This window comes from Daphnia carinata, chromosome 4 (genome assembly GCF_022539665.2).
Source record: "Daphnia carinata strain CSIRO-1 chromosome 4, CSIRO_AGI_Dcar_HiC_V3, whole genome shotgun sequence".
In the NCBI taxonomy this organism is placed as follows: Eukaryota; Metazoa; Arthropoda; class Branchiopoda; order Diplostraca; family Daphniidae; genus Daphnia; species Daphnia carinata.
In genome coordinates, this window is record NC_081334.1 from 3,057,855 (window position 1) to 3,077,020 (window position 19,166).

The window sequence follows — 19,166 nt, forward strand, 5'->3', positions numbered from 1 at the left end:
AACCTACCGCTAAAACAGATGCTGCATTTTGATTTATTAGAAAACGAAAAAAACCTGACTTTTTAAGCCCGACTCCTTGCACAAAAAATTGGGCTTAAAAGGTTGACTGAGAATGTAATGAAACGTAACCTGCTAATGAAAATTTAACGCTAATTCCGAATAAAATATTAGTTTTCCAACAAACTGAGCGGTTTGTGCGTAAAAGGGAATCAAAATGTTTATCGCAACCACTTTTTTTGAATGTTCATAAACTATAAATCTTAAGTGGGTAATGAATTAATTGCAGCATCTCTATAAAATTACAGAAATAAATGGTAAACTAGAGAACAGGGCTTGGCTATAAAAAGTGTCAAATGGCGTTCCATATTAACATTGCACCATCGATAGAGTAAATTCCAAAGACATGTGATCAATAGAGAAATTTGAATCCGCCCCAAATGATTTCGGTCATTGACCTTGTGTTTTAAACCTTTCGGGACAAACTAACCAAGTTAATAAACATGTAGAAGTCTGTTGATTTGTTTTTGTCTGAGGTCAAAACATTTTAAAAAGTTGATAAACTGTGTTTGAGAAACAAAAGAATTGTTTTCTGTCGCATTCCAACAAATGGAAGGTGCCGGTGCGATAAGCTTCATTCGCTCAGAAGACATCCGTCTGCTTGTCAAAGTCCCTTTGGGCACGGTCTCATGGAAACAAATGCTTTGAAACTAGTCATTGTTTACAAGTCTGGGCAATCGGTTGGCACCGAAGTTATTATAACGAAATCTAAAGCCTAGCCCATTGTAATAATAATAAGCGTCCATTAAACAATGAACAGAGATGTGGATGCCATATTACCGGATTCAGACGTGGCTAGTGAGGTGACATTAGATTCGTCGTCAGATGTTGGAAGGTAACTGAATAGTCAATATGAAACGCGAATAATGTAATGTTGACTAATTTTGTGTGTTAACTCCTTTCAGAGCTTCGCCTACGTTAAAAAGCTTACAAGCCCGAGAGAGCAATACAAAACAACGAACTAGACGACCATTCCATTTTCAGTCAACTATTTCAGCAAATCGGGCAGAGTCACCTGTATTGGTTGATGCTGCACCATATGATAATGCTCATGAAGCCACATATTCACGCTATAAATACTACCAAAGACTAAGAGGGCCCACCATAGGAGATGATCAAGCTTTGGTACAGTATCTCCATTTTCTATTTAACGGTTTCAGACATGAGAGGCACACCTCTTTGCGCATAGGAAATTTCTAGGAAAATTCCTTTGACAACCATTATTTTGTTTAGTTGATACCCGATCATGTTGTACCATCAATGTTTTTCTACCCATATATTCCTGGTACAGTTCCATTAACTGGTAAACAAAGCAGTTTGATTACTATGTAAATAAAGCATTTAGATTCTTTTCTACTTTAGTTGCTTAGCCAGAATCATCATAACACTTTAAAACTTCTTTTCTTTTAGATTTGCAGTTTGGAATACCATGATGGGAACTTCTCTACTTTCTATGCCATGGGCTGTTGAGCAAGCAGGATTGGCTGCTGGTTTATCTCTTATCGTCGTCATGGCAGGCATCTGCTTTTATACCGCCTTTTGCATCCTCCAAGTGTACGGCATTTATGGTAAATATTCAGGCTGTAATAAACTGCTCAAATGTTCCACGTTTTAATTCAAGAATCTGTAACATTGCAGGTGAGAAGGAAAATCTAGCCGATTTTCCTGACTTGTGCATGTTCCTGCTTGGGCGTGTCGGGCAATGGGTCTCAGTTCTGTTTTCGGCTCTATCCTTACTGGGTGCCAGCGCGGTTTACTGGGTTCTTATGTCCAATTTCTTGTACCACACAGTCAAATATGTGTATGGTAAGTAATCCAACTAATTAATACGATAACATGTGACATTGGCATGATTCATTTATTTTTTCTGTTTTATCAGATCTTATTACGACAACGTCTTCAGTTCATCTGCTTACAATCGATGATAACAGTTCGGCGTTTAATCGTGAGTCTCTCTATTGCTTTCCTTCCTTATGTCGTTTGTTTAAAGCTTATTTTTTTGTATCCAATAGTTTTTTGCCCGGATCCTATTGATAATCTTAGTTACTCATCTCTTCTGAATGGGCCGCTTTTCCGGAATGGAGCGTCTACGTTTGATAAAATTTGGAATCTGGATCTGACAGTCCCTGTTTACATGGCTTTACTGTTGTTGCCATTAATCTGTCTGAAATCAGCCACGTTCTTCACCAAGTTCAATGCGCTCGGTACAGTTTCGGTATTCTACATTATGGCGTTTGTCGTGACCAAAGCTTCGCAATGGGGATTACATGTCGAATTTAACGACACAACTTCACCTTTCTACGTGCCTCTGTTACGCTCCAATTTCCCGGCATTGTCAGGCATGTTATCCCTGGCCTTGTATTTACACAACTGCGTCGTCAGTATTATGAAGAACAATCGGCATCAAGAGAGCAATGTAAGTCATTTGCTTTAAAACGTATCGTTTTTATTTTAAAGCTCATTCGCCTTCTGACTTAGGGTCGAGATCTGAGTATTGCCTACATTCTAGTCGCGATGACGTATTTGGGCATTGGAGCAACTTTCTACCTCACTTTTCCTCTAGAAAAGGATTGCATTGAAGATGTATTCATAACTTTATTCAATCAAATATTAAACAAATAGCAATAATCTTTAATTTTTTTTTCATTCAGAACTTGTTGAACAACTTTTCACGATCAGATACGCTTACAGTCATAGCCCGAGTGTTTCTACTGTTCCAGATGATGACTGTCTTCCCGTTACTCGCTTACATCTTGAGAACGCAGATCCTATATGCCTTCTTTAATTCAATTTATCCCAGCTTTTCTCACGTCTTTTCACTCAACGTGGCCTTGCTGACCGTCTGTGTTATATTCGCAGTCTTCTTGCCGCAGGTCGGCACAATAACAAGGTATCACATCAAACCTTTTGTTGCAAGATGTCGTATCATTTCTGAATTGTCCATTATTTTTTAACAAGGTTCTCCGGCGCATTGTGTGGACTTGTCTACGTTTTCACGTTGCCCAGTATATTGTACGTAGTGTCGTATAGGAAGCAGAACAACGGCCATGCTCCCGCATGGGTGTACATTGTGCATGGTTCTATCATATTGTGCGGTCTACTAAACTTAATTGCCCAGTTCATCGTTACCAATTGATGGCCCATATGTCAGGTCAGTTGATTTTCAATATATAACGTTAAATTCATGTATTTCCTTTCATACTTCACCGACATCTTTTAGTATCTTTTTCTCGAGATTCTTAAAATCTTCAAAATATGCTTCTCGGCTGTTGTACAGCGACTGAGGTGCAGGCAGTGGGATGGGTGGGGTAGTCGTACTTGGCTGTAGCATTTGCGCCATTGACATGCGATGTCGTACCTCTTTATCCACAAAAGTTTCAACTTTTGTCAGCTGATTTTCGAATGTAAAAAATTATGGAACTTGCGTATGTGGGAAAACTATTCCATCGTATTTACCTCTCGAACACCTGGGCATAAACTTTTTGTATAGAAAGGCAGCAAAGTAATTTTACCCGTTCCGTCCGCATCAGTTATGGCGATATACGTTCCTTCTTCGTCCCGTCCGAAACCAATGGCTGTTCATGATTTGCACGTGAAATTCATCCTCGTCGAAAACTTAAAAGATGTTTTATACAAACTAGTTAAGTACCCGTAATGGCCGATTTCGAAATGCGCATTTGCCGTTGCGGTCTCGATGTAGAAATGAGAATATCCCAGATTTCCACCAGACCGTCCGCCAATCCGATGGCTACCACTGACGTTTGCCACGGTGACCAAGCGGCTGATTGAATCGTAACCGGCCTTGGAGCCAGTTCTAATACAGGACCTTCCTAATAATTTCATTATTTCAAATTTAAACCCTAAAGAAAGTTAGGAAATGTTTCGTACCAGTTCGACAGACTTCCAGAGGGCCCAAATCCGACCTCCTATTGATAACACCGTATTCGAAATATGGGGAGCTGGAATGATATCGACGACAGGGCCGTCGTGAAAGGCGATACACAAATTTGCTGTGCAGGCTTTTCTCGAAATCGTTGGAATTTAAAAAAAAAATTTCGCAGTGAGAAATGTTAGGCTCGCTAACCTGCGCCGCGTTCCATTTCTGAATAGTTTCTCCAATCCATGATAAAAATCTCGCCTTCCTCAGTTCCAGCGACGCAAATTGGCGGATACACAGCCAACTCTGCAAGACGCGCTATAGTAGAAAAAACGGGCAGTTATCTTATTTTGACCTCGTAGAATTACTTCATGTTTTTTTTTTAAACATTACAGTGCGCCTTTTTCTCCGAATGGTCGATCATCGTGAAACATGTGATGGCTACATCACGTCGTTTATCTTTCACAATGGGAAATATCTACGTCGGGCAAAACGAAAAAAAAAAAATACTTTGACATTTAGCTATTTACACGGAACATTCGAATTTGTAAACTATTAATGTACCTTAAAAGCGGGTCGAACGCGACTGGGCAAGCGTGGGATGGGAATCGTAGTGAGTTTGATATTTTCGTCTATCAACTTGGCGTCCCATACAGTCATGAATCCATCATAGCAAGTGTACATTTGCCAGATGTTTCGATTGGCCGTCAGTCCTACGGGTCCTTTCGTCGAGAACTATATTCAATTGAATTATTGATTTACCATCGACAAAAGGGCCAAGTAGAAAGAGAATCTTTACCTCAACGGAACCGGTAGTCCATTCGATGCGTCGACTAGTACACGGATAGTTTTCCAATGTTGCAGCAATGGGAATGACGACTGGAGTGGCTTCTTTCGGCCGGACTTGTTGCCATTTGTTTTTGGGACCTTTCAAGAGCAATGCGTGAGTCGAAATGTCCCAAACGACGATCATGCCAGAATGGCAAGATGCAGCTAAAACATACGGATGCATAGTGTTGAAACGGATGGCCAAGATATCGTCCGGCGCTTCCAAAATTATCTATAACCAATAATCATTGATGCTTGATTCCATTATTTAGATTGCGCACGAAAAAAGCTTACTGTCGGTTCCAGCAATTGGGAAGTCTTCCAAACGATGCCGAAATGGCGGCCGTTGTTTCGACTCGAATCTCGGAATAGTTGTCTGTGTTCCATCTGGATTTTAGACGCGTAACCAGCCGCAACGATTCCTAAAGATTAGCCAAAATGCACGTGTCCGCGTCTTAATCCAATTTGAAAATTTGAATACCAGGGAAAGTCGGATGACAATGAAGAGCCGTAACGAATTTGCCTTCACACAATTCTCCTTGATGCATCAAGCGTCGAGGAGCTCGAGCGGTCCATCGCTGGCCTTTCACCGGTGATTTTCGAGGGCTGTCATTCGCTCTCATTGGATCCAGACTGTTATCCGAACAAACAAGTTTGCTCACATGATCGTTGAATGGATTGAATAGGCAGTTCTCGACCAAAACGCGTTCGACTCTGTTGAAACAAAAATTTCATAAATGATGCCCGTCATTTGATTGATTGTGTTGTGAATAACATTACCGCAATGAAGCTTTACTGAGGAATGTTTGAAAAGCGACAGAAGATAAGTGATGATCGATTTCTTGTTGATTAAACTGTCTCGCCTCGTACTGGCTCGTGGCATGTCTTGGATAACTGCAAAGAGAACAACCGACCTTCGAGTACGGAGACATCAAATAAAGCAACCCATTGGCTAAAACAGGGTAAACTGGTTTTTCCATTAACGCAAAGGGAACCCTAAAATCATGTGTTGTTTTTTTCTTTTCGGAACTTCTTTTAGGGAGTACGTGGGAGCGGATGAAAAAAAGGACCTCACAAATAACACACCAATTTAAAAAATTCTAACCGGACCCTCACGGGAGTCGGGAAAATCGCCCAGCGTGGCAGGCGGATACGTGCTGCCGTGCTATCAAATATGTAAGTGTTTTTTTTTTTGTTTTTGAAAAAAAGATCAACGGGAATGTGGGAAGCTACCATTTAAATTCTTGTGTGTGAAAACTGACGAGTGATTTTGATATTGGACGATGTCGAGGTTATCGCTTTGAAGAGGTTAATCGCCAACTGCTAATCGATGTAAAGCAAGCGAAATCGAGTTTACTTGAGCATAGTCTGCGAACTTCCGGTCTTGGATCCTCCAGCCGCCTGTTTGCAATTGAAAAGAGAGACAGAAATTAGCAATGCGTGGGTGGCAATTTTTAAAGCTGTTCAAAACTAAGAGTCAACACGATGACGACATCAAGAAAAATTATTTGCTAAAGAAGCTAAAAACAAGAAAAGAAAATGGAGAAAAAACAAATGGCGTGATTTTTAATGTACTCTGAATGGAAAACGAGAAAAGATCGTGAACGACCGGCTCTCGCAGCGCCAGTTATCGACAAATGACCGTTCCGATTTCCCCACGGCTGGAAACTTACACGCACAACAGCAGCAATGGGCATCGTATGGGATCTGGTGTCACAAGACTCTTTCAGGAAAGTTATGTTTACGAGACATCATAAAAAATAAAGCGGCGTACCAAATGACTCGGCTGTACGTACACAATGCCCACCATTTGAAAAGACGGTTTGTTTTTGTGTTTAGAAAAAGAAGAAGGCTGAAAAACAAAACAAAAGTTACATCACCTGGACACCTCGAGTGCGCCGGCGGATGGGGTGTGACAATAGCTCTGTGACGGTTGTGGGCGGGAATTCCGCCGTTAGTTCAGCATGGTCGGCCGCGTCCTTGGTGACGAATTTACACGTTCGCGGCAATGAGCTCGTATAGACAATCACTTGCAACTTTTTTTTTCGTTGTCAGGTTCCCAAATAGTAAATTATATTAAGAAAACCGTGAAAGATGATTGAAAAGAAATTCGTTTTACCGGACTTTTCGTAGCTGTTGGCTCTTCCATGGCGGTACGCCGAAAAGCTTGTCACGTCGTTATGGCAACAACGGACTAGGACGATAATGCAGCGGCAAAGTTCCAAAGTTAGAGGGAAAACATAAAAAAAAAAAAAAGAAAATAAGAAACATCACCAAAACAAAAAAAAAAAAACCGGTCCACAGCTGCTTGCGTTCCGTGGCGAAGGTGACTCTGGAGCTCACGTTTATCTTAGCATAATATCCTGAGTCAAATGAACGACATTACGCTAAGATTCACGAAAGTACAAAGTCACTTTTCCCTTCTTTTTTTTCCCTACGAAAATAACTAAAATAGGAGAAAAAGAACAGATGTAGTGCGTGTGCGTAAACAGTCGAGTCGTCAGTTTTGCAGTCTGACCCAATATGTATGTTGGCCGATCCAAGCGACTAGGTTTTTATAGGCTTCAAGTGGCCAGTCTGGAACGCTAAGAAGAGGGGCGGAGCCATCACCCCTTTAGCTCCGAATCCAATCAACGATGCGAATAAGCGACCGTGCTTTTTCTATTACTTAAATTTAAAGATGAAAACTGGGTAGAAATATTTGAATGAGTCTAAGTTACGCTATTGAAATTCTCAGCTGCGGGTGGCCGTTTCTCGAGGTGTCGAATGCAATCACGACGGATTGGATATCGCATATCGATTCAATTTGCGTCTCTAAAAAAAAAAAAAAAAGAAAATTGCTAAAGTGGGAAATGAAAGAGATTTCGTCGTATTATTTAAAAAAAAACCGTACTGGGACGCAATTGAAGGCGATTGGGTGTAGGTGAACCGTGCGTGTTATTTCAGGGTCAGCTTATTGCTGGCCGGCGAAGATGCAGACCGCTGTGTGCGATGTGAAATGGAAGAATGCGTACCCAGACGCGGCGACCCGACACCTTCACGGTCCAACTCTTGCCCGGTCCTGAAGGGGGAGAGAGTTCAACACACAACACTGCGGCTTCCATTGGACGGAAAAGAACAGATGGGCCACTAAAAACACGCACAGAGTTGCGTGTGCTGCATGGGGGCGCCCGAAATCTGAGCGACTATCTTTATCCTGAAAAAACAAAAGGTCGATAAATATGAATTTGAAACGTCGGTTTCAACTCCGTTTACCGATTGTTTGATCACAAGAAGTATTGGTATACTTGATGTTGGTATATTAGCAAAGGGCGTCCTTGGGTTGCTCTTGTAAGTGAACGGGTTATTTAATGTTATTGAGGTCCTTCTGGTAAAATGCCTTTAGGTCATACAGTCTAAAATCGGTCATCGGCAGGGTGGAGAAAGAGGAGTGAGTAAAAAGCTAATGGTATCCATAGCGACACCGTTTGTTGTGATGGAATGTATAATTTCAACGATGTCGTTTCATTTCCAGTTCCTGGTATACCTTTAAAGAAACAGGAACGTAAAATACGAGATACCTCCCGCCAGTCTGCGGCCTACCAGGAAATCGTCCGGGCGGAATATTTTCAACATCGTACAGATTAGTGGTCAATACGCCGGAACCGTCCGAGATTTTTTTTTTCTTTCCTGTTTGGTCCATAAGCCATGCTGTTGGAAATCCCGGGAAGACTTCGTCGTCCGACAAATCTTCATTAACCACAGGTTTGTTTAATAAAAATAAGGTACGCCGAGTACCCATTGCACCCAATTGTTGTAGTCAATGGTGTTTGAAATTTGGGTATGGCTGTGATTTAACCTGAGAACGACAAGCAAATTAGAATTCGCATTTCAGTCGATTTTTTTCGGTGCGTACACGAGGGCTGTATGAGTCAGTTGATAGTTACCTTTGCATGAATTATAAATGGTGTTCGGGAGTCTTGTCCCGCTCTGTTCAATTGTTGCCATGACGGCGACATATCGAGCGTTCAAGTAACTCGATCTGCCTTCTCTTTCACATTTAGGAATCGAGTGACACAAGGTTAGCACCTATGGCTACAGGATCGGAGTGCGTACGAGTGATCGTTCGCTGCCGGCCGATGAACGTGCGCGAAAGCCAGCTCAATAGCAAGGTGATTCATACTTGAACGTGTGCTGTAAACAAGCCCCAGGGTCTGGGCTAATTGAGACATGGCACTTTGGGTCTCAATTGAGTGTTTATCACGGTATCGTTGCGTGACTTTGCTTTGCATGCACACTCATTTTACTCTAAGTGGTGTGCTGATCGTCGAGTAACAGATGATCAAATTGAAAAATGATTTTTAACTTCATTCTTACTCGTTTGTGGAGGAAATTAGAATGTGGTCCAAATTAATCCCTCAGCACTGCAATGTTCTCTTCTCGCCGTACCATCTAGTCACAATGAAATCAATGATACGACCAAGACATTCACTTTTGATGGTGTTTACGACCAGACGTCAACCACCGAACAACTTTACACAGATTTCGGCTATCCTCTTGTCGAAGTTATAGCTCAATCATAAATAATGCACCCTATTGAAAAATTAATTAATTATTACTTTCAATTAGGGAGTCATTGAAGGATATAATGCAACTGTCTTTGCCTATGGCCAAACAGGAAGTGGGAAAAGCTTTACTATGCAAGGAGTATCGTCTCCCCCAAACCAGACAGGGATTCTGCCACGTGCTTTTGAACATCTATTCGACAGTATTGCTGCTGCAGAAGGCATGAAATATCTCGTCTTCGCGTCCTATCTAGAAATTTACAGTAACTAAGATGGCGATACCGCATGCCAAATTTACTTCGTTTATCAATTTTTTTTTTGTGCACAAGACGAGGAAATCCGCGATTTGTTGAGCCCTGATTACAAAAGGAAGTTGGAGTTGAAAGAAAATTCCGATCGAGGTGTCTACGTAGCCCATCTGAGGTAATTCACAATAATTAATCGGTTAATTTATTTGCGAAAACTTTAACGTTGTAATGCTTCTAACTTAAGTCAGCATGCTGTAAACAGTGTTGACGATTGCCAAAGACTCATGGAAAATGGGTGGAAGGTATCATACAATTTTAAGAACACACGAATTGCAATCTATCTGTTATTTCAAAATGTTACGGAATACAGAATCGGGCGGTAGGGGCCACGCTGATGAACGCCGATTCGTCAAGATCTCATTCTCTCTTCAGTATCTCTGTAGAGATGATGGAAACATTTAAAGAAGCAAAGGGAGAACAGCAATCTATTCGTAGAGGGAAATTAAACCTTGTTGACCTGGCTGGTAGTGAACGGCAATCTAAAACAGGTACCTTTACAATAGTTTAAAATAGCAAAAACCAGACATGGCTAACTTCTTCATGGGTACTTTTGTGGTTTCAACAAAGTAATCTACTTTCCTTCTAAAATAGGGGCTACTGGAGATCGTTTAAAAGAGGCCACGAAGATTAATTTGTCACTTTCGGCTCTGGGTAATGTCATTTCTGCATTGGTTGATGGAAAATCCAAACACATCCCATACAGAGACTCCAAACTAACACGATTATTGCAGGTAATGAATATTGTTTATCAAACCATAAGTAAACATAATTCTTTAAAATTTGTCTCTTTATTTAAAGGATTCTTTAGGAGGCAATACGAAAACCTTAATGATTGCTTGTATTTCACCAGCTGATGACAATTATGATGAAACATTAAGTACCCTGAGATATGCAAATCGTGCCAAGAATATTCAAAATAGACCTAGAATTAACCAGGATCCCAAGGATGCAATGTTAAGGGAGTATCAAAAAGAGATCGAGCGACTTAGTCAAATGGTTGATCAACAAAAATCAATCGAGGCCCAAAATATTAAACCAGGTGAGTGGGTTATGTATAAGTTTATTTGTGTTATATTGATAAAGTCTCTAAATCATGGAAAAAAATTGTAGAATCATTTTTCTTCATAAATTCCATAAATGTATCACTTTTGGTAGAAATTGTTCTTGAACAAGAAAAAGTCTTGCTGCAGATCGAATACGAAGAAAAAATTCGCCAACTTCAGAGGGAGGTAGAAAAGGAGCAAGAAACGAACGCCAAAGCAGCTTCTGAGATGGAAAACGTACGCCGAGCTTATGAAGCTGATTTGCAGAAAATTAATAATTCGAAAAAGGTATGAGAAAAAAAAATCAAGTTGCAATCAAAAACCCTGTCCAGCAAACAATTTTATTTCAAAACTGTATAGAAAATTGAATTGGATGAAGAGGCTCAAGAAACCCTAAAGAGGCAAGTAGCTAGTCTTAACTCCAGACATCATAATCTTCTTTGTTTACCTTTTCATATCCGCATTTCCCGCCTTTAAAAAAGCCATCTGGCGTCTGCTTCTGAAGAAGCATTAATTTTAAAACTGAAAAACTGAGAAAAATCTGGTGAAAGAAATAACAGCTGAAAAAGTGTTTCTATTAAGGCTGAGGCAAATCGAGGGCAACTTGGTAGGAGGAGAGAAAGCCAATGATCCAGAGTTTCGGGAGCGGTACTGGAAGCGGAAGAATCAGTCGGAACGTCGGAGAGCTTTGCTAGCGCAGCTTTTGGCTAGAACAGAGGACGAAGATGGGGCGCTTTTGCGAGTATATGATGACATCCAACATGAAGTCCGAGTTAAAACTGAAGCCATCAAAAAATACAAACTGAAAGTAAGTTAATTGACATTTTGTGTAACAGCCAAATCAAATAATTTTTTAATGAAAACAAAGCTACGTTCCCTGGATCGAGATATTCAAGATTTGCAAAGTGAATTCGAAAGAGAAAGATGCGACTACCTCGAAACGGTTCGACGGCAAGAACAACAGTTAAGACTGCTCCACGAAATTATTGCTAAAGTTCAACCTCTTATACGGAAAGATTCCAATTACAGGTTTCAGCCCATACCCCTATTTAAATTTTGCAAGCCACTTCTAAAATTTTCAATCTCTCGTAGCGATCTTGATCATATAAAGCAACAATGCATATGGATTGACGAAATACAGCGTTGGAAACTACCAGAAGTCACCTATAAGCGAACAAAACTGCCACCTGCCAGTGAATTATTTACACTAGTGGAGCGAAACGTCGATATCTTACTAATTTATCGTATTTTCTGTTACTGAAGATTTTACTGGTATGTCATCTTACGGCCAGTACGACGCAACGGCTGAGACTGATGAAGTGGACGACGTACCTCATGAAGACCGTTTGTTACAGGTGACAACTAGAAACGTAAAGACAACCATAGTAAATTGTTAATTATCAATTTCCAATGTTGTTAAAAAGAATTAATTCTTTTCAATTTGCAAATTTATAAATGTGTGTTCTCTGCAAACAGAAGTTGAAAAAAGGGGAAGCTGAAAATTTAGCTGGTCGGTACTTCGCCTCCAACCGGGCCAAGGAGATCGTCATTCGTGTAAACAACGATGTACATCGAGCTAAACGTTAGTATTTTAATTTTCCCTTCTAAATAGTATATGTCCGGCAGCCACTAACAGATTTTGTGGACGAAAAATTGGAAGGAAAAGAAGCCAAAAAAAAAATTGTAGGAAGAAGACTCGATCTGTGTCGGTGCAGTTTGCAAACACGTAGACATAGCTATAAAGTTTGATTGTATATAGCCGTAATCGTCTAGTGGTTAGGACCCTACGTTGTGGAAACAACGTACAGCAATTCCGTAGTAACCCAGGTTCGAATCCTGGTTACGGCACGATCTTTTATTTTTTTTTTTTTGAAAGGTCTAGCTTTTTCTACTTTATCATTATTTGCCTACCACCCTTTATAATAATTAAATAATTTACACAACAAAATATGATCAATGAGCTCAAAAAGGCTAATTTTAATTTTTATATTCTTTTTTTACGAAGTCTGCATGATTTTTCGTCCCAAGCCAGAAGGCTCTGCAAACCAGGCTGAGACAGATATATTTATCGATTATCGAATATCGATATCAAGTATAATATCTTCTACTTAAGAAGTCATTGACTTATCACGTACAAATTCATTTTTTGTAGTTCATTTATAGTTTATTTACTTATTTTATTTATTCCTGGCAAAGTTAGAGGAAACTGAATAGAATCTTTTATTTTCGTCAAACTCATTTGCAAGTTCCTAAAAATGAAACAATTTGCCCCGGAAGTTTAGATCCTGCAATGAAGGGAAATTCACTAAGTCATTCATCGCTCAACCACTTCCCGTCGTCAATGGGATCTTCCCCAGAGTACATGACTGGTTCTGGAAATTCGTACTTGACGACCAACGGACCAATGCTATCTTCATGGAGTGCACCAAACGCTTTATCCGGCCAACTCAGTGGCTGGACATCAGGTCAGGAGCCTTAGCTCTTCTCAAGCAGGTAAAAAATAAAGATGATTTTAACGACTTAATATCCATTTACAGAAGCGGTTTTTATGAACGGAAACGTCAGGAAGCCGAAACGCTTGGAGTCTTTAACAGTCGAGGCTCCGGGGGGAAGACCCATGCCCTCGATTGTCAACAATAAGACCAATCTACCTGCCTATGCGCCATCAGTAATAAAATTCACCTGACAATCGTTAATTTATTTCATATTGTTATCATCAGGAATCTTCAATGAAAACAAATATTTATAAACCATGTTTTAAACAATTTCAAAAATTCTGTTAAAGTGGCAAAATTATAATTTAAAGTGCTACAAGATAAGGTTTTAACTTTTTAAAATTTGGAGAGCATGGATCCCTGGTATAAAAAAGCAGTTGTAAACCACTGCAGGCCACTCTACTATTTGGCTGTAAACATTTCATCATCTTTTTCGCGTGGTCACTGTCGCAATTTATTTGAGAAGTCACGTAGTGAAATTATGTGGGTACATTCAGGAGAAAATAGGAAGGCGCTACACCACACGATTTCCAATGACGAATTCAGCGAAAAATTCAGGTCATACGAGAGCAAGCTGAGAATTGCAAATTCAATGGTTACAGTTATACACGTTGTTGTAATCGACCGATTCCGAATAAAGAAAGTGTGCCATGTAGGTGCAATTTAGTTTCTTGACATGATATCTGCACCTCTAGTTTCTTGGCCAATAAAATTGTGAAAGACAGGTATGTTTACTATAGAAAAATGTCAAGAAAACTGGAATTAGACCAAATCTCTGCCTTTCGAGCATGTACAGGAGATAGCAGAAAAATGTGTCAGATATAGCAAACAATGCATAGGGAAATTCCTTTCCATATTTTTCCGCAATATAATGCAAATGGCGGAGGGAAAAGCAATGTGAGACACGAGAGGCCCCGCAGTAAGAATTCCAAATTACATAATAAAAAATTTTGTATGCTCAATGTGCCTGTTAATGGTGTTGCTGTGTAAAATTGTCCAAGTATTTCCCATATGTTTGGATTTTCCCTGCCTTTCCTATCACCATAGTTACCATCAGACGCCAAAACGTCTAGCACAGCATGTTGACACTCGTGAACGTTATTGAACTAAACCTCTCTGTTTTTCCGGGACAATTAACTATCTGCAAATTTAAAGAAAATGCTGATACTGGAATTACATCCAGTTACGTCGGTGCCACTAGTGCCAACAAGGTAGGGTTGTTCTGTAACAGATATATTGTTTCTTATAGCCATAAATGGAAAGGTCAAAATTGGTTCCTCGAAGGTTTTTGTCCGACATACCAATCCGGTACAACAAGATCAAATCCAGTATTTGAATATCGATCAGAGAATTACAGCACTCTGTAATCATCCTGTTTATCATGCTGCAGTTGTTATAGGCACAACATCACACTTACTTGTATATGACATAGCTGAAAATAGAACTATGATGAGTAAAGAGGTTATAACACTCAAAGATGTTCGCTACTGGCTTGATCTAAAATGTTGTATTTACTTTGGTTAGATTGAAAATGGTGTTGGAGCTGTATTGATTGGGTCGTTCAATGAGGAGGGTGAGATAAATGTCATTATTGGTGGTAACTGTTTCCTCCAGTGTCTGAACATGGAGGGCAACGAGCGTTACTGGAATGTCATGAGTGACCAGGTTTCCGCATTGGCTCTCTTCGATTCTGATGGCGACGGCCACAATCACGTAGATTTTAAACTTTAATAAAGCTATATAAATCATTTATTCTAATATTTGGAATTAGTTGATCGCTGGAACAGATGACGGAAATCTACGTCTGTTTAAAAATGGACGCATGACCTCTGAGATCAAAGAAACGGACGCTGTCACGTACCTAACAGCCTTGACAGATCATTGTTTTGGTTATGCTTTAGCCAATGGAACTGTGGGTGTTTACCACAAACGCAACCGCCTATGGAGAATTAAAGTAAGGCCTTTCGTTAACATGAAATAGCTATTTTTGTTGTTGTGTAGACTGATTTTTTTATTGTTTGTTTGGAAAAACAGTCCAAGAATCATATTGTGGCTCTGGCATCTTTCGATGTGGATAATGACGGCCATCCGGAATTGGTATGTGGATGGAGTCACGGCCGGTTCGATGCTAGACATTGGCAGACGGGAGAAGTTGTTTTCAAGGAAAAGCTTGATGCTCAGCACTCTATTGCAGCCCTAGTCGTAGACGATTGGCTTCAAATGGGACACGCACAGCTTATTGTATGCTCACAGCTTGGTCAAGGTAACTTAATTTAACGAGAAACTATTTTTCTACTTTATTCTGTACCGGTGGAGGTTCGCAAAATAGTTTGGAGTTATCTGCCGAGTGACTTGGAATCAACTTCGCTTGACCGGATCAAGGACGAGTATGCCACTCAAGCAGAGGAAGAGGCCATCCGGTTGTTACTCATTGGTAAACAAAACCTCTTAGCTGAGCTGGAACATATCCGACAATCTGGACCTTCTACCGAAGTGGCTGACGAAGAAATGCATTTGACATTGACACATAACCAAGAAAATGTACTACTTCAGTTAGAAGGAGGCGGCATGATTAATGCTGTGATAGTCTTTGCCGAAGGCCTGTTTGCAAATGGAGAGAGCCACGCACTCCATTATGACCCCCCGAGGACATCAGTCGGAATTCCCCTGCCGGTTCAACGAAACTTGGCCGTCGATTTGCATGTGAATGCTATCTTCGGCTCCCCCAACAGTGAACTACTTAAAGTAGTTGAAATTGTTCATCCATTGCCGACTTTCTCGCGCTTCAAATCCGTTTCATGGTCATCTGCGGAGAATCCCTCAGCCCTTCAATTCCGTATAACGGCTCGTCTTCAAGAGCGGATACAAAGGGTATAGTTCTCTTGTTCTAGTTACTTGCTTGACCATCATACAGAAAGCTATTTTGCTATGCAGATCGGGTTTTGGATAGCTCAGAATTTCATTGTGTCTCCGGAGTTGCTTAACAGTGACACATCAATAGAATTGGCCTTCGAAGTTCTCCCATGGCGAACACCTCTAACAATGATTTTCCGTAATGAAGGCTCCTTTCTGATCGAGTCAGATCGTCTTGACCATGTGTCAGAGTTGATTCAACACCTGGCTAAATTCTTCAATGTCCAACACTTGGGAACCGAGATTGAAATTAGGGATGATCATCGAAAAGAGCTACTTGAGCTGATGGAAGGTGTTCGCGGATACCAGGCTATTCGGCAACGCCTCACGGTAGATATGGCTGATCAGGTGAATGAAATCAGGAATTGGTATAATGAATCAGAAAACGCCCGTTTGATGAACGACATGGTGGAAATGAAACGTTGTTATGCCGCCATATTGAGCGGAAATCAACAACTTGTCGACCAACAAAACATCCGTGACTCCAATTACAGCGAGCTAATGAAGCGCCTCAAGCAAATCAATCTTCATGTTCAACATTCCTCTAACTGTCGCGGTAAAAACAGTTTCCATTGGATACCTGTAAATTCTAATATTTACTGTGCTTTTTTTTTTAACTAGTGGGGAAATATCAAACAGACGTAATTCAAGCTAGTCGACAGGCTATTAAAGCGGAAGACTTTGAACAACTTATCAAGATCACTTTGCATGGCATTGAAAATCCTTAGAAAACAACTATTCATTTGGTTTTGATCTAAACTTGTAATCTTTTGTAACTGACCTAACCAGTCTTCTGCTATCAGTTGACTAGATTACCTGTAAATCTATTCAACTTTGACTGAAGATCGCAAATGATTTCTCGAAACCAGTTTCCGAACGTGTGGCAGATGTTCCAGATGTTCATCACCAAAAGTAAAGGGGGAAAAGAAAAGAGAAAGGTAAAGTCAAGGTAGTACTTTCATCGTTCTTTTTTAGATTTACTTTGTGCACAAAGGTTTAGGACCTCAGAAAGTGAAAGTTTTTTTTCGAAACCCTCTTGGTAGGCAGACACATGAGGGTACTATGAGACGATAGCCAACACGCTTATGAAAATTTTTTCGGTATAGTCTTACAGCAATTCAAGATGACAAGGACCGGAGATTCTGAAAAAAAAATGCTTCATAAGAGAATTCAAAACTTTCAGAATGAAAGATTTTACGCTTACGTAGGATGGTTTAAACCGTTGCTTCGCATCAACTTCTTAGTTATTTTAAGTGAAAGTTGTCGGCGGAACTTTCTCTTTGCTATGAAATGCTGTTTAGTTTTCAGTTAAAATAACCATATCAACCAGCATTTAACAAATGTGCGCATTCCTACAAAATTTTTAGTATTTTTATAGAGATAATACGAGAAAAAAATGATTCTCGATAATATTATTTTTCAATTTGATTCTAGAAATAACAGGGAATATAGGTCACGCAGTTGCGGGAACTTATGACAGACTGAACAATCGAATATCCATTTGTCCTTGACGTTGCCTCGCTCCAGTGCTGCTCGGTGCGCGTTCACCTGAAAGAATGGAATCAAAGATTGCCAAATTCCCTTACAATACTCACGAGCGCCTTGCCAAGTCATAGCAGTAAGCTGGGAGAGCTCTCGGCATCAACAACGTTTGATCGGGAAAGTGTGCGTTGGTTTTTTAATACAGAATAATGGGCATGGCACCCCAGCTGTTTTCCTTTTCGTTTTACCACGGCAGCAAGTGTCCTCCGTAAAACCAAAAGTGAAAGTTTCCCAATTGACTCGCCAAGTGGCTTCGTTATCCAACAACCAGACTGTACTGTTAATTGGAACAAAGCAGTAATATCTTATACCATTTTATCTTTTATCGTTAAGTTCACGGTAAGTTTCATACAATTTTGAGTAATATTTGGCTGGTTGCGTATTCTATTTGAAAATTTGCTATAACATATTGTAAAGTGGCCATATTCTACTTTTTCCAAAGGCTTTCAAACTGGAGATGAATGGAGCTCTCAGATTCTTTGCCATTGCTTTTTTGCTGGCACTTTGCTATCACTGGCTTGGTGATGATGACTGGACAGACATGGAAGAGGACAGTGAAGAAACTCAGGAAGACCTGATAAACAAGTTCTCTCAAAGTTTCCATCGCAAAACTGGTGATCAGGTTGTGAAAGGAGAAAATGGAAAGTTCAAAGCAGATCTGGAAGAACTACACTCAAGTAAATCTTCGTTAATAATTTTTCCTGATAGATTACAATGTTTATCATGTTTGTTTACAGGGCAAATATTGATCGAAGAAATCCGACACTCTTGTTTACCCAGATTGGTGTGTGAATTATTTGCCATGGAAGATAAATCTTCCTTAACAGACTCAGAATTGTCTTTGATGTCATTGATCAGTCAAACCAGTCTTGGAACACGAGGAAGTTCTACATCAAACTATCATTTTGCAGCCCATATGGGACAACTTCTTGTTGGGATTGATGGCAATAGTTGTCAACATTTTTACCCAACCTGCCCAATTTCAGGCCACCAAGCGTTAGCGTTGGCTAGAAAGATCAAAGTTCGCTAAATTGTATGGAGATTGATAATGAACGTTAAGTACCTCATGAACGAGAAAACGCACGAACTCGTAAAACAAATAGCGAAACATGTTTATTAGATGTGTGTAATTTCACCTTTGTCCATGCGCCAACTTCCGCGCACCTTTCCGTCCGTTTGAATTCATGACTGGCGTGTGAGTTTGTGTAACAAATATTTACTAGCAAACTCATGTCTAGTCAGTTACCCTAAACTATAGTTTGATTGAAAAATGAAAAGAAATCCTTTATTTTGGTTGTGGAAGTGGAGACATGTTCTCTTTTGCTTACATTGTAGAGTTTACTGCTGTGAATAGGGAAACGAGTATAAAATTCTTTTGTCGATTATAATTTTTTTTTTTTCGTTTTAATTGAACTGAAATGAAATTATCATCGGAGTGTGCCAGTGTTACTATATTTATCTAAAAAGAAAACCATTTTTAAAAATATTATTATTATTATTTTTGGCTCTTCAGTATGGCAATGTTGGATGGCGAGTATACAATGGCGCTAAGAGTCCTC

General features: G+C 40.0%; 5 protein-coding genes across 9 annotated transcripts; 4 read left to right on the plus strand and 1 right to left on the minus strand.

Moving 5' to 3' along the window:
- The first annotated feature begins 663 nt into the window (after positions 1–663).
- LOC130694907 (neutral amino acid transporter 9-like) lies at positions 664–3,246 on the plus strand. Of its 2 annotated transcripts, XM_057518022.2 has the most exons (10): positions 664–892; positions 963–1,182; positions 1,291–1,385; positions 1,468–1,625; positions 1,696–1,863; positions 1,937–2,002; positions 2,070–2,473; positions 2,536–2,640; positions 2,709–2,947; positions 3,016–3,246. In XM_057518022.2, exons 1-10 carry the CDS (start codon positions 810–812, stop codon positions 3,191–3,193), a joined length of 1,716 nt encoding a protein of 571 aa, XP_057374005.1. In that variant the 5' UTR covers positions 664–809; the 3' UTR covers positions 3,194–3,246. The 2 variants fall into 2 exon arrangements, with proteins under 2 accessions (XP_057374005.1, XP_057374006.1); XM_057518023.2 differs by lacking the exon at positions 664–892 and having other exon boundaries at positions 1,043–1,182; positions 1,258–1,385.
- LOC130694902 (dynein axonemal intermediate chain 3-like) lies at positions 3,229–7,061 on the minus strand. The gene is made up of 14 exons (XM_057518014.2): positions 6,882–7,061; positions 6,643–6,798; positions 6,120–6,163; positions 5,543–5,656; positions 5,244–5,476; positions 5,057–5,184; positions 4,734–4,994; positions 4,499–4,669; positions 4,328–4,412; positions 4,142–4,252; positions 3,946–4,076; positions 3,707–3,887; positions 3,514–3,632; positions 3,229–3,448 (listed from the first exon to the last, which is right to left on the minus strand). The coding sequence occupies exons 1-14, from the start codon at positions 6,909–6,911 to the stop codon at positions 3,254–3,256; spliced, it is 1,959 nt and encodes a 652-aa protein (XP_057373997.1). The 5' UTR covers positions 6,912–7,061; the 3' UTR covers positions 3,229–3,253.
- Positions 7,062–8,071: 1,010 nt separating this feature from the next.
- On the plus strand, positions 8,072–13,353 carry LOC130694897 (osmotic avoidance abnormal protein 3-like). 2 transcript variants are annotated; one of them, XM_059495124.1, is made up of 19 exons: positions 8,072–8,192; positions 8,277–8,506; positions 8,806–8,913; positions 9,139–9,306; positions 9,371–9,569; positions 9,636–9,729; positions 9,799–9,856; positions 9,925–10,102; positions 10,206–10,345; positions 10,413–10,653; positions 10,770–10,945; positions 11,018–11,058; positions 11,240–11,465; positions 11,526–11,686; positions 11,750–11,850; positions 11,921–12,012; positions 12,134–12,239; positions 12,940–13,122; positions 13,195–13,353. In XM_059495124.1, the coding sequence occupies exons 3-19, from the start codon at positions 8,833–8,835 to the stop codon at positions 13,341–13,343; spliced, it is 2,394 nt and encodes a 797-aa protein (XP_059351107.1). In that variant the 5' UTR covers positions 8,072–8,192; positions 8,277–8,506; positions 8,806–8,832; the 3' UTR covers positions 13,344–13,353. The 2 variants fall into 2 exon arrangements, with proteins under 2 accessions (XP_059351107.1, XP_057373992.1); XM_057518009.2 differs by lacking the exons at positions 8,072–8,192; positions 8,277–8,506 and having other exon boundaries at positions 8,821–8,913; positions 9,131–9,306.
- An 845-nt stretch (positions 13,354–14,198) lies between these two features.
- On the plus strand, positions 14,199–16,930 carry LOC130694901 (Bardet-Biedl syndrome 2 protein-like). Of its 2 annotated transcripts, XM_057518013.2 has the most exons (8): positions 14,199–14,363; positions 14,437–14,613; positions 14,677–14,865; positions 14,924–15,106; positions 15,187–15,415; positions 15,482–16,023; positions 16,087–16,621; positions 16,687–16,930. In XM_057518013.2, exons 1-8 carry the CDS (start codon positions 14,232–14,234, stop codon positions 16,791–16,793), a joined length of 2,094 nt encoding a protein of 697 aa, XP_057373996.1. In that variant the 5' UTR covers positions 14,199–14,231; the 3' UTR covers positions 16,794–16,930. The 2 variants fall into 2 exon arrangements, with proteins under 2 accessions (XP_057373996.1, XP_059351108.1); XM_059495125.1 differs by lacking the exon at positions 14,437–14,613.
- Positions 16,931–17,683: 753 nt separating this feature from the next.
- On the plus strand, positions 17,684–18,979 carry LOC130694945 (uncharacterized). Of its 2 annotated transcripts, none has more exons than XM_057518085.2 (3): positions 17,684–17,946; positions 18,050–18,284; positions 18,345–18,979. In XM_057518085.2, exons 2-3 carry the CDS (start codon positions 18,065–18,067, stop codon positions 18,635–18,637), a joined length of 513 nt encoding a protein of 170 aa, XP_057374068.1. In that variant the 5' UTR covers positions 17,684–17,946; positions 18,050–18,064; the 3' UTR covers positions 18,638–18,979. The 2 variants fall into 2 exon arrangements, with proteins under 2 accessions (XP_057374068.1, XP_057374069.1); XM_057518086.2 differs by having other exon boundaries at positions 17,684–17,904.
- Positions 18,980–19,166: the final 187 nt, after the last annotated feature.

Excerpts from the sequence above, each read along its gene's own strand:
- LOC130694907 (XM_057518022.2), top strand. The coding sequence starts at position 810 with ATGAACAGAGATGTGGATGCCATATTACCGGATTCAGACGTGGCTAGT. Across the intron at positions 893-962 it reads TCGTCGTCAGATGTTGGAAG|AGCTTCGCCTACGTTAAAAA; the intron begins GTAACTGAATAG and ends AACTCCTTTCAG. Across the intron at positions 1,386-1,467 it reads CAAAGCAGTTTGATTACTAT|ATTTGCAGTTTGGAATACCA; the intron begins GTAAATAAAGCA and ends CTTTTCTTTTAG.
- LOC130694902 (XM_057518014.2), bottom strand. The coding sequence starts at position 6,911 with ATGGAAGAGCCAACAGCTACGAAAAGTCCG. Across the intron at positions 5,657-6,119 it reads AGTTCGCAGACTATGCTCAA|TTATCCAAGACATGCCACGA; the intron begins GTAAACTCGATT and ends TTCTCTTTGCAG. Across the intron at positions 5,185-5,243 it reads TTGTCATCCGACTTTCCCTG|GAATCGTTGCGGCTGGTTAC; the intron begins GTATTCAAATTT and ends GCTAATCTTTAG.
- LOC130694897 (XM_059495124.1), top strand. The coding sequence starts at position 8,833 with ATGGCTACAGGATCGGAGTGCGTACGAGTGATCGTTCGCTGCCGGCCG. Across the intron at positions 10,346-10,412 it reads AACTAACACGATTATTGCAG|GATTCTTTAGGAGGCAATAC; the intron begins GTAATGAATATT and ends CTTTATTTAAAG. Across the intron at positions 10,654-10,769 it reads GGCCCAAAATATTAAACCAG|AAATTGTTCTTGAACAAGAA; the intron begins GTGAGTGGGTTA and ends CACTTTTGGTAG.
- LOC130694901 (XM_057518013.2), top strand. The coding sequence starts at position 14,232 with ATGTTGACACTCGTGAACGTTATTGAACTAAACCTCTCTGTTTTTCCG. Across the intron at positions 14,866-14,923 it reads ATGGCGACGGCCACAATCAC|TTGATCGCTGGAACAGATGA; the intron begins GTAGATTTTAAA and ends ATTTGGAATTAG. Across the intron at positions 16,024-16,086 it reads TTCAAGAGCGGATACAAAGG|ATCGGGTTTTGGATAGCTCA; the intron begins GTATAGTTCTCT and ends TTTGCTATGCAG.
- LOC130694945 (XM_057518085.2), top strand. The coding sequence starts at position 18,065 with ATGAATGGAGCTCTCAGATTCTTTGCCATTGCTTTTTTGCTGGCACTT. Across the intron at positions 18,285-18,344 it reads TCTGGAAGAACTACACTCAA|GGCAAATATTGATCGAAGAA; the intron begins GTAAATCTTCGT and ends GTTTGTTTACAG.